The sequence below is a fragment of the Blennius ocellaris genome, assembly GCF_963422515.1.
Source record: "Blennius ocellaris genome assembly, chromosome: 12".
NCBI classification, from domain to species: domain Eukaryota; kingdom Metazoa; phylum Chordata; class Actinopteri; order Blenniiformes; family Blenniidae; genus Blennius; species Blennius ocellaris.
The window spans coordinates 9332235-9346078 of record NC_137661.1 but is presented as its reverse complement, the minus strand read 5'-3'; the positions used below and the strand labels follow the sequence as shown (position 1 = coordinate 9346078).

Genomic DNA, 13844 nt, shown 5'->3' with positions numbered 1-13844 from the left:
CATTTAACGTACATAACCTGTAATATATAAATGATATATAATAGTTAACACATTTTATTTGACAATTTTTACCAGAGTGATACAATTATGTTAGATTGCACTAATAATAGATACCGGTTCTTTTATCAATGCACAGGCCAAGATGAGTTGCATGTGTAAATCATAGGAATATTGTGATAAGATTTTTTGTGAATATTTGAAAGGACTACACTAAACAGGTTTCTGGATTTGACTGCAGCTGTGAAATACAATTACAGAACTCCCCTGCCTCAAGTTCTGTCTTGGAAGCACTGATGGCCAAATGAAGCTTCATGAACCAATTTCTTTTTTTTCTGACTCCACTAGATGATCTCTTTGTTTGAAGCTGGAGTCTGAAAGACTGGCAATGAAGAGCTTTCAAACACGTATTGAACAGCCAGTGCCCTCTTGTGGCTTCAGAAAATAAGTGGTTCATAATGGTTTATTTGACTATGACCAATATTTAACGTATTCAGTGACAAAGTTACTTTTAAGTGTTGTTGCTGTTGTTGTTGCTGTTGCAGACGAGCACATCACTGGTGCAAGAATAAGCCTAACATACCAATTGCATAACATTAAAAAGAGGCTGCATTGCAATAATGTACTTACACATTTGTTTAATGTGGTCAGGATTGCAGTTAACTGGATAACTCATTCCTTGGCTGATATTTCGCTTCATTATCTACAGTTCAACTTTGCCACATTTCATATTGTAAATTCACTTATTGTCACAAATCATGGGGGATTTTTTTTTAGTCATGAAAGTTGACCTCCCTCAGCACAAGGACCTCTTGTCTATGATACTGGTATGTCACAACTGAAGAGTTGAAAGGTCTTTTCATTATGATGACAGGTTGCCAGTTTGACAAGTTATTACCTTTATTACCTCATTAGTCAGGCAGGATCACCGATTTCCTGCGATGTATATTGCGAATTAATCACTCTTCAGGTTTATGCCCAGATAAAATAACAAGAAACAAAGAGGTGGTGGTTGTTTTCGAAAAAATGTTTCTTTATTAGTTCATTTGTTATATTTTAAATGTCAATGCAAGCAGTTACTGAGAAAAGAAATAATAAAAATGAAGAAGCGGCCTTAAAAACAGCTGAGACAAAAACCATGCCGGCATGCCTATAGACAAGGTATGGATTTCTACTTTCTTCAGATTTAGGAGTATCTGCATCAATGACTGCAATATTTTGACATAAGTAATGAAACATTTATTAGGTAAGTAGAATTGCGTTTTAACACACTGTTATCAAATAGTCGAAACGACACAAAAAACACTTTTAAAAAAAGACTAAACGATTTTTAATATTAATATTAATATGAAATCACACCAAACCAATTTTAAAGTCAGCAATACCAAAATAAAGGAAAATTTATTTCAGGGTATTCATTAAAACTAGATTTTATATCAATATCTTTCTTAATTATCTCTTTTATAGCAAGACCAATAATGAATTAATCAAATATTAGAAGGAAGGCTAAATATTTCCCATGGTATATAATCCAAAAAACATACAACATATTACCCAAACAATAAACAGAGCTCACGACGCATTATTTAATAGCAGTGGTGTTGCTTAAAGTTATGCGTACACTCTCAAATTTACATCAATATAGCAAAAATAAACTTCATCCAAAACATAGACAAGTCATAAATCGTACTTCATACATCCATCTCACCACACCCCTCTTTTTTATGTATCTTTTTTTAATTATTACTTTTCCTTTCTTCTGAAAAGAGGAAAACTACTGCTTTAAAATGTATTTTGAGTTCTCCAGTTTCCCTGTTAACTGGTGACTCACTTCCATTAGGGTCCTCTTAACTAGAAGTAACATTGATGGTCTGAAACTTCCCTGGAGGGGGCGTCTGCAACCTGTGATCACTGTCAGTGTCACTGTCAGTTAAAAAAAAGGGGGGGGGGGGGGCTTTCTGTTGGGTTTTCAAGATCTGCTGTTACTTGCAACAACAAGGGATATTAAAGGAAGTTGGTCACGAGTTAACAGGGAAAACAGTAAACCTAGAACACTACTCACTGCAACTAATGTTTAGCCAATTGTTTCTAGGAAGGTCTACAATTACATGGTCACTAGTGCTGCTTTACATGTTGTCTGATTGCATATATATATATATATATATATATATATATATATATATATATATATATATATATATATATATTCTGTGTGGTGATTGATTGTATCATGATTGTTGTTCCTTTCTGTTAAGACACTTGACACTTGAGTCAAGCATTGATAAATCATCCTTCAGTAACCTGGAGTGGAATATTTAACAGAAAAGAGAGCTGCTCTATAATGGAGACCCATAACAAACGGAAGTGCGCTTCAGTTTCAAGACAATTGTTTTGCTTAAAGGTTAATTACCAGTGACACCTGCTGCTAAAAGTAAATCATGACAGTCACATCGCCCAAAGAGATTAAGAACAAAACTGGCTGTATATACAAATATTCAAATACAAATATAGTTTAAGCAATAATATTAATATAGTTTAAACAATAACAGTAAAGTCTGTTGTAGTTTACCCAACTCCCCCATTTTTAGCCCTTTTCTTCCAATGGAACCTGCTCTCAGTTTGATCCCCACTTGTTGTGCTTTTCTTTATATCGTATGTTATATATTCAATCATATTTGCCGAGTATGATTATGTTTGGCACACTGCAGACCATAAATATAGTCTTTAACCAGTGGCAGAGCCTAACAAAGGTTTGTTTTATAGCTCACACTTATACAGAGCAGACGAAATTATATTTATGCTTGTCACCTTTTCTGATCAATGTGTATTTTCCCTCTTTACTCATGGCCACAACTGTATCACATTGTTTTTCTCCTTGGAACAAGTTGTCATCGCTGACCATGTCGTTGAGCCAAAACCACAAATCAAGAGGACAGCTGTACTGCAGTCCCAGCCATATGTCAGTGTCGGCTTCCTTGGCCTTCTCCTGAATCCAGCTCTGGTCCTCAAGGGTGATGATGGAGACGAGGTCAGAGTGGTTCTTTCTGCAGTACCCGAGGGCAGCATCCCACTCCTTTTTTTGCTTTATCAGTACTACGTTTTCTGTAAAAACAAGATTTTGAGTTGAAAGACAAAAATAGACTTGGTCCACTGCAAGACAAAAGTTGGACTGATTTAGCAAGTTAATCAAAAGACATCCAAGCTATTGTTGTTCACTTCAGCTTTGGCTAAAACAACACAGGAAAACAAGTTAACTACTTTCCTCATGCCAGACGTATAAGTGCATAACCACGTAAATCTCATCTTAATACCGAAAGCCACTAAAAGTAGATGAAATAGACAAATCAATTGTCACTGAAGAATTGAAGATGAAAAAAACCTATTGATGCATGATGTACAGGTAGTCTTGGTTATATGACCATAACTTACTCCCACTATGAAGTTGGAACTAGAAAACAGCAATTCCATGACCCCTCGGGCGTTACAATATTATATTAGCCACAAGAGTCACTTTATACAGCAGGAGTGTGAAAAATGTGGCCTGTGGGCCCAAACCAGTCCACAAGAGGCTCCGGTCCAGCCACCAAACCACCAAGCAGATACTCAAATCTCAAAGAAAAAAACAAAAAGATTTTCTTTTAACAAATTTCTTAAGAGTAGCATGCATAACACTGAGGCCCAAGCTGAGATATCAGCATGAAGGAAAACAAGCTCATTGTTCAAAGGCGTGTTGTCATGACAGGGTGAGTTTGTAAAAACGTGTATACTGCAAATGCTATACAACATTTAGACATTGTATTGTACAGTATTGTACACCATAGCGTATCAATAAAATTGGATTTGCATTGAGATTGTAGTAATTCTTTTGCAAAAATAAAAAAAAATTTTCAACAGTCTGCGCAACAATGACTAACTTTAAAGTTTAAACTGAAAAGTTATGACGCTATTTTGTCGGAATTTATGTGATCCCTGAACTAAAACATGTTTTATATCTCTGTTATTGAGGCTTTGATTGGTAAGCAAATAAAAATAACCCATGCTGTCCAACATCAAAACTTATACATACTCTAAATGGACCATTTGAAATCAAACTCACCTTTGTAGCAGATGAAAGGTTTCCTCTCATCACAGGTTGTGGCTTTCCATTTACCGGAATTATTTAGCAAACTCACAGCACATGTCCCATGAGTTCCACTTTCTGTTTTTCCCCCAAATGTTGCCCAGTGTCTGTAAGAGGAGCTACTGTTGTCTGACCATCTCCAGCTGTCTTTGAAAAGGCCAATCCAATGATTTAAGGAGTTAACCTGAACTTTGCTGAACTGTGTTAAGCCACTGGCCAAGTCTGAGTGGTGACTTCTGCAGTAGTTCTGAGCATCAGGCCATGATTTAGATTCATTATAAAGACTTACGTTGTTATTTCTTTCTGTGGAATAAACAGACACATATATATAAAATGTACAAATATTGCAATAAAAAATATAAAATAAATGGAAAGCAGGCGAAGCATGGGACATTGATGATGATTCAATGATTTTCTTTTTCCATAATAGTCAATTATTTGATTACTGGCTCATTACTTATGTGAAATTAAAGATGCTTCCAGAATTCATTGATTGATGAAAGGCTTATTTATTATCATCAAACTTTCTTAAAAAACAAACAAACAAACAAACAAACAAAAAACCTTTTGAAAATCCAAATTGTGATCATGATCTCAGTGAAGTTTTACAAGGTTGGGAAATTGTTACTCCCCTGAAAAAAAGTCTAATAACATTGTCTAAAAAGTACTTCATCGTGGAAATAATCACTATCACATCCACACAAAGTGTCACAGACACTTCTTATGTTCTCTACTTTTGTTACTGCTAAAGAATTATTTCATGATGGTTCGATTCCTTTATAGCTGTAAATGTGACTTGTTCTGTTGTTCTCAGAGGTGTATTCAAGTTTACCTTCTACCTATTTACAAGTGAAAAAGTAATCAAATGCATTTCAACACTACTCAAACTTAGTTACTTTTTAAACCGTATTTAATTTCATCAAGTGTTTTTTTAATTATTATTATTATTATTATTATTATTATTATTATTATTATTATTGTTGTTGTTATTTCAGACAACCTGTGTGGCATACCTGCTCCTTGTTACCTCAGATTAGATAATGCAATAGTTAGAAATAAGACGCATGGGTGAAAATGTTCAAAATCACATTTCTCAGACAGCTAAATATAGTGAAATAAAACAAATATAGACAAATAGCTGGAATTAACAGTTACAATTGTGAAATTATTGGCCACAAAAATGAAGGCTTGTGTTTTCATGAAGTGGGCATAGATGATTGTATTATTTTATAAGGATGTAATGTGGTGTAAACTCTACATAAGTAAAATTGCATACTTGGAAGAAAATACTCAAAGTTAAAGTAACCCAAATTATTACTCAATAAGTAAAGTATGCATAATTACATCCATACACGCAAATGCATCATCACGAGTTAAGAAAAAAAAAATCTTCAGGTATCATTAAGCAACATTCAACTTTTTAGATCATTTGCTCTTAAAGATGTATCAAGTAGGCTGAACATATGTCAAATTTGAGTGTATCCTGCATACATGATCAAAAATTCTCACCATTGTAGCAGATAAATGTATGGTTTTGCTGACATTCTAGTTCCTTCAAGCCTTGTTTATCGCCGTCGTGACCCAGGCGCCCACAGTTCTCATGAGGTTTGTCTTCTGGTTGATTATTTTCCCAGGGCACATCTGACTCCACCCCAGGCTGAGACCATTTCCACGTCCCGTTTTGATGTGACTTGTTATACAGCCCAATCCAAGCTTCATCTTCATCTTTGTCTTTTAGTTTGTTTTGTAGTTTCTTCATAAATCTCACATTAGGCACTGAGGCCAGGTCCGTGTAGTTTTCTTTACAGTAGGCTCTGGCTTCACACCAAGTTTTCTTGCTGTCAATAAATATGTATTGATGAACTTCACATATAAGAAAAGAAAATTGGCCTAATGGGGAAAGAATGCAGATAAAATCCATTAATTACATTATGCCCTTTTTTTTTTTAATTCTTGTTATCAAATGTGTAGTGAAGCAACCAATCCAACTCTTATCCAGATTAAACTGCTTCTACTTTAGCTATTCAAAGTATTCAGATTGTTGTGCTGGCAGCGTGATCTACTTACCCATCAGAATGAGTTGGAACAGCTGACTCTGCATCTTTGGTCTGTTCTATGAAAATACATTTAAAATAACATTATTTTAACAGTTGGTCTCTGCTTTATATAAAACTTGATACGTTTCCCAGAACCATTCTGGGATTGCTCCTCAGCCTTTTCAAAGGACATAGAAGATCTGTAAAGAAGATACTTTTGAAACATACTGGTTCAGAAGGAAATGAACAATATGAAAACCAAGAAATCAAGAACAGCTCTGTGCTATTGTCAGTAAGTTGTTCCAATGAGCATTTGTAAAAACTCCTAACAAACAGGAAATGCAGCAAATGTTGCCTGTGTTCAGAACTGACCATTTAAACAAGAGGCAAAAGTTTAAACTTACATCAGTTATGTTTTTTCCTTTTCCTTGCTTCCCTTTGATGTCTGTCGTAAATAAACACTGCGTTCAACAAGCTAAAAGGCTCAAGCTAAAAAGTTACTTTTATACCACTTTGTGGCTGAATTTTAATATTCAAATGAGAAGCTTCCTAATCTGAGAGGAGAGAGTTGCACTCTTGATCCTCAACACCAGACGGAAAACTAAAAACAAACCGAACAATTAATTTGTAAAATTACTAAAGATAAATATAATAAACACACGACGGCTTACATTGGGAGGCGATACGGTGTGCTGTCACACCTTTTATTTAGATTTTTTAATACTTCATTAACAAGACAAATTGATTTAATTTCTATTTGTGATAGAGCTCAAAGTGTCATTTGCTAATCAAGTGAATATATTCCCAAAGCGCCTTCCGTTTTGAAGATGAATGTCAGGTGCAGCTTGTACCAATGTGACAACCATCCCCATTTGTGTTTGAAAACATGTCAATTCCAGAGCAATTCAACATCGTAACGCACTTACTGCAAGTAAACAATTGCCTTGTGAAAAAAATGTGCTTTCAACACACCGAAACTCTACTTAAATCAACAATGATAAAAGTAACAATAAGGCAGATCCAACTACTTGCTAATCCACAGTCAGTCAGAGCTTAACAGATATACGAAGGCAGTCAGGAGGGTCGTCCCTGTGACCCGCTGCTTGAGACACACTGCAGCCTTTTACTCGCGATAACCAGTTACTTGCTGCTGAACTGTTGATGTAAGTTAATTCTCACCAAATTATTCAAAATTGTATATTCCACCCAAAGTGTTTAAGAAGAAAAACAGACCAAGAAAGAGAAATATAAAAGAAATATAAAAGAAAGCCTATTAATCGCATATCATTACAACTCTTAGTTATTCTTGTATCCAGTCATGGTGTAGTTCAATCTTAGTTCTTCTCAAGCTGTACAGTCAACAATATGACTGTGACTTGAAATAGCATGAGGTGCCACAGGGACTATTCTTTTATTTGAGTTGAATTGATCAGTCATGTTGAAATATGACAGCTTTTGCTTTGTTTGTTCATGAGCAACAACAGAACCTTTCTCAACATTACAAAAGTCTGAATGAAGATTGAACTACCATAAATTGATATGTCAAAAACACCTTTTCAATGTTCCAATGAAACACATACTTGAGAAAAGAATAGAATAGAATAGAATAGAATAGAATAGAAATTATTTGTAGCATTGCTCCACGTAGAAAAGCACAGATACAATATATAGAATAAAGTTAAAATATAGATAAAACAGAATGAATATTTAAGACGTAAGAATAGATATTAATATGTAGGCTAAATCAATGGTGACTGGTATATGAATAGTGAATTACATTTACACAACAAACAAGGAGGAATTTTAGGTTCTTGCGTCTTCTGATGCGCTCTGCGCTGCTGCACTTTGACGATATCAATATGTTGCTGAAGGAGTTCCTGCTGTTGACCAGGACAACCAGGATGAGAAGCAAGTTCTCATATGATACTTTAAAAATAGTGTTAATTTATTTGATGTTCCTGGACATTGGGATGTTCAATGTTCCTCTTTGCCTTCGTAGCCAAATTTTGATAGCGATCTGTTTTTCTCTTTTCATACACTGGAACTCATTCACACACTGTGGTTATTCAGTGAAGGGGAAAAGGGAAGTAAACAGGCAAATCATGCAGTGCAGATATGGCTCTGACAGCATGCCTCAGTCCTCCAGACGGATCTGCTGTCAGACGCTTGGAACTCATCTCCATGAGGTTGCTGTCATGTTAGAGACTAATTGAGTATCTGTGTTTATTACCAGTACAACAGGTGTTCTTAATGTTTTCTCTTTTTATTTTTTACTCTCAATTATGTAATGTAATAAACTCAGAAAGTACATTTTTGGGATGTGTTCAGTGTAAAAATGACAAATACAAATTTTCAACATCCCATGGAATTCAATTCATAGGATTTAGGTTGACTTGAACTGCACTGACAACAATCACATAAGTCTATAAAGGCTAAAACTGATTTTGATGAATGTGCACAGAAAAGCGAAGGTTCAATTTACATTTAATCAAATTATCAAATACATGGCATCTGCAAAATGATCCACTACATTCTCAATCGTATGTGTGTTGCAATGACCTTTCGGCAAGGCAACATTTTTACATATCTAAGATCTTGCATGTGCCAGAACTGTGCTTGAAAAAAGGAGGCAGGTGTTTTCTTTCTCTCTCTTTTTTTTTTCTTTTTATATCGGACAGTGCTTCATTGTTGGGATGACAACACCGTGAAGTTGTTGTAAAAGCGGTAACTTGAAAAGTGCACATTGATCACTCCCTGAAATGCCATTTAAATATGGATTTAAACACATTTCTTTAAGAATGATGATTGTAGATTTGATCACAGTTTTGAAAATGTCAAAATTGGAGAAATGGTTACCACCCTCACTTCATGAAGGTCCATGTTTGAGTTTGGACTGGAAGCTTTCCTCATGGATTTTATATGTTCTCCCAGTGTGTACCTACTCAGAGGGCAGCCTGCCTTTCATCCATCAAGTACAAGTAGATGTAGAGGACATGACTTGAAGGGTTTGAATGTCTTCGTGGTTTGAAGATTGGAGAGAAATAAATACCACAACTACTCATATCGTGCCATCATGCTCGAGCTCTTGAGTATCAATGGAAAGCACACGTTCAAATATAAGACTATATTGCTTTGTTATAATATTTCCTGACTTCTGCGGTTCACGATTTTGTTTGGTTTCGTTTTTTTGTTATTTTTGTTGTTGTTGTTTTGTGTGTGTGTGTGTGTGTGTGTGTGTGTGTAGGGGGTGGGGGGGGGGGGGGGGGGTGTAAATCATCTTTTTATATTTTTGGCAGCAATAATATTTTGCCATCTGGAGCATTGCAAAAACGTAGGTGTGTTCATGGAGCAGAAAAATCATATCAACCACAAGACTGTCAATGAGAGGCAGTCAGATCAGCAGAATTATCTTCCATAAAAGAAAGATGGCATTTTCTAAAACCTTGCGCCTACACATTGACCACACCTGGATCAGTGTACACAAACGAACATACCTTTCTCATTGTATTTTGTTGTTTTAACCTCTCTTTACAAATGAATACAGGTTCTGCAGCATAGTTTTATCCCCGTTTCTGAACTATGCAGAAGATGCCACTCCTCCTACAAGGCATCTTTGCCTTGTAGCTTTGTGAGGTGACAACAAGGATCCCTGCTTCATCAGGTAGGTTATCTTTATTTGTCAGAAAAAATGAACATTCCATTGACTTTTTAATTACAATCACAGGCTTCTGAATATCAAATACATTTTTACTAATAATCTTGGAAAAAGGAACTGAGATTACAGCATTGGTGCTGAAACTATGACATGTCATGCAGCATCATAAAACATATACCTTGGCAGTTAGATCCATTTTATTTTTCTAAATGGTCTATGACTCTGAAAAGTAATGGCTTGTGGTTTAATGTGCACAGGAGATGGTACAGGGCCTGCAGAGCAGTAGTTGTGTATTTTAATGGTTAATGACAAACAGTACATTTGACCACACATGCTAGTTTGCTAGCACAGTTAGGGAGAAGTCTGTAGATAATGTTTCACTGGGATATTACTGTTGTTGTTGTCATTGTTTTTTGATTTGTCTTTATTGTTTTATTATTACTTTAAAATGTGAAGCACATTGGTCAACCTTGGTTGTTGTGTTAAAATGTGCTATACAAAAAAAAGTTGGATTGGATTGGATTGGATAATTATATTCAAGCAATTTATAGATACAGCTTTTATTTGTCACGTTTGCATCCAAATGTATCTTTCTTTTTTCAGAAACTAAGTGGGTGCTTCATTTACAAAATCAGTGGCACAGGCATATGAACAGAAATATGTACACACCCTGCTGCTCTCCACTGGTCCTGAGTCATTTAAACCAGGGAGCTTATATGACTCATATGAAATGCTCTTTATGTGCACTGGGAGAGACTAATCAGGACTGGTATGAACCTCCATGAACTCACAAGATAGAGAGATACAGTGAAAGAAAGCAAAACGTTAAATAATTGATTAAAAAATGAGTTTGTTTTTCCAGTGACATTACTACAAGTAATGCCGAATGAGTTGCAGACCAGTGTGTAACCTGTAATCAGAATCTTAAGAAGAACTCAATAAATCAAACAAATCAAACAAAACAGAAGAATATTCCAACGACATAAAGAGATTTTTTTTTTTTTTTATGTATTTCTTGTTGTCTTACGGCTGCTCCATAGCAGGACTACAATTAAATGATTCACATGTTTCATTTTGCACAAGATGTGTTTCATTCCAAATTGTAAGACCTACTTTTATCAACGCACAACAGTCATTTCACAATTTCAGAGCCATTTTTGTGAAATGTAAACGTTTTGCTGTAGACAAACGTCGGAATTAGACAACTTGGAGTGAGCCTGAATAAGTTATTTGACATTCTGATCATCTTCCAATTCACAAGTTGAACCTATTTGCTTTGTTCATGTGTTGAAGATGGACAAGGCCACTGGTAAAGCGCCTCGTAAAGCCGCCACCCTTTTTGGGGCTTTTGACTATTGTTTTGAGGTGAACTGATGTGACATGATTATGGCTATCATTCGATGAAGGCTATAGCTATAGAATGATTGCCCACCGTGGGTTTTTGTTTGAACTTTCAGGATGATTGATTAAAAAAGAAAAGAAAGAAAAAGCAGAACACTGCTCCATCAACAAGAGAGTGACAATTAAAGTTGCCAGCCGTTTAAACCCATTTTGATTTGTATGTGTTAACAGGTTGTTGAGCCGCAGTCTGTGGATATTTCCGTGGTCCCCATGTCGACACATCATCTGACCGACTGGAACACAGGCCTCTTCGGCTGCTGTGAAGACGTGAGCTCCTGTAAGAATCTGTAACATAATCTGAACGGCTGCTTTTGCACAACTCAGTTATTCCTGTTCAAACAAGAAAAATGCCCATCAGCAATCTAAAACCACATGTAATACCAACAGTAACAATAACAACAACAACAAAAAACCTTGTCATTATTCAGGCTGCTATGGGTTCTGGTGCTGTCCCTGCCTTGCCTGCTCGGTTGCTGGAAAGTTTGGGGAGAACCGCTGCCTTCCATTATGTGACATCTGCAGCCCCGCAGTGGTCTCAGCCTTTGGAATACCTCTGTTTACACCTCCTGCTGTTCTGGCTCTGAGGGTTGGCATTCGACACAAATATGGCATCAAGGTAAGCCACTTGTACAAACTGCAAGGCATTTCATTTCTTCAGCGCCTGAGTTAACCTGAAAATAGTTTGTGCTTCGGTCAATTCTTTGAAGACAGGCAGTGGACAGAATGGCTTACGAGCACAAGCAGTTCGATTAATAAGTGGGTTGATTGATGTAGTTGGCACTGTGTTTTTTGTAGTAAAACGAGAACTTTTAACTTTCCCATGTTAAAACTCTGTCACATATAACAGCGCTCAACACTTACAGTTTTACAAAGTCTCATGAAGGCCCCATTAGCTTATAGCCACAAACAACAGGATGTCAAAGCCAGTATTTTACAACTATACACACTTTACCAATGTTAGTGTATAATTAAATAGTGATTTTCCACTGCTTGAGCAGTACCCTCACCCATTCACACTAACAATCACACAAACACACTCACGAAGGTGGCTATTTAGGGTTCACCATCTTGCTCAAGGACACCTCGACATGAGGAGAGAGGGAATCAAACCTGCAGTGTTCCCACTGAGAGACGACCAGTCTACCCACTGAGCCACAGTCACCCCAGTTATTCGTTCATTATCAACTATTATACATTTCAGCACATAGAGATTATTTGTCACATTGGTCCTCTGTGACTTTAACACCAAGCGAGTCTTAATATGAGGAATTCAAAAGATATACTCCCCCTATTTTGAATTGAGATGTACTGGGTTTTAAGATGCACATATAGGACCGAGTTAAACATTCAAATATACGTACTTTGCAATGGGTATACCTGCACAATGACCATGACTGAATATTTCTTCTCTTTAGGGTTCTCTCTGCAACGACATTGCCACCTCATGTGTCTGTTTGTGGTGCTCCTGGTGTCAGATGCATCGCGAGTTAAGATTTCGCAAGAAAAATCCCAATGTTGTCAACATGCAGCCCGGTCCAGTGGGGAAGTAATGATGATTGCGAAAACCTTTCTGTCCTGCTGGGTTCAAGTCCAAATCTGGGGTTTTGTGACTTCATCTTGAGCTGAATGAGCACGGTACTTATTTGAGTTCACTGTCCTGATTGCTATTCCCTAAAACTATTGCTTATTGTTCTACAAAATGGTACAATGATGATTATCATGGTATGCTATGTTGGAAGTGGAGCGGTAGTTTCTGTCCTCATCAGCATGACCTACTACTATTAAGATGAAAACTCTAATAATTCAGACGGTCTTTAGATCTATCCTCTTTATATACTGCAATCCATGATGAAAAATAAACCCATGAAACATGAAAAAAAAAAGACAAACGACATACATTTTTGAAGACAATCTGTGTGGATTGTATTTCAACATCTTCACAACTGAAATCACACAGAACGTGTCATCAAATTATATATTCAAACTGAAAAAAATGTTTTCTTCCTGCAGGAGGTGAGTGGGAGTTTTCTGTATTAAATTCAGTGTTTCATGTGCAAACTTTTAATTGAATAATTGTAATTGATAATGTTAATGATATCACTGCCACTTTTTGCTTGCACCTTTTGCAGTCCTCTTTAACTGAATGCAAAATCCAATTAAAAAAATATAATATATTTTCATGCTGAGAGTTTTCTTGTCTGGTGTCTATATGATGTTTTCATGTCAATGATATTTTCCATGACAATTTTTTTACATACTTTTAAACAATACTTAATAATTAACTATCTTCTGAGTTTATTACAAAAGCAATCTAAATATATTTCCTCGATGATCACTTCTGCATGTGTAAATGTTATAGATTGAGATTTTTCGGACACTTAAAAATTGATGAAATACTTTTGAAACTTTTTTACAAACAAACCTTGAATGAAACATGCTAACAACAATAAATAACGACTCCATCTATCCTCTATAGCAGTGTTTTTCAACCACTGTGCCCGCGTGTGTCGTGGGAAATGATCCAATTTCACATTTTTTCTAAAAAAAACATTTACTCTCACAGCCAAATGCTCTGAATCGAAATTCTATTCTGCCAGCTGAACACCAAAGGCTTTTATTTTGACATGAAAACTCG

At 36.0% G+C, this 13844-nt stretch overlaps 1 protein-coding gene across 1 annotated transcript; it reads left to right on the top strand.

Moving 5' to 3' along the window:
• Nucleotides 1-9775: 9775 nt before the first annotated feature.
• On the top strand, nt 9776-13343 carry LOC308137918 (cornifelin homolog). Its single transcript, XM_080506820.1, has 4 exons — nt 9776-9814; nt 11381-11486; nt 11638-11825; nt 12625-13343. The coding sequence occupies exons 2-4, from the start codon at nt 11420-11422 to the stop codon at nt 12757-12759; spliced, it is 390 nt and encodes a 129-aa protein (XP_080362946.1). The 5' UTR covers nt 9776-9814; nt 11381-11419; the 3' UTR covers nt 12760-13343.
• Nucleotides 13344-13844: the final 501 nt, after the last annotated feature.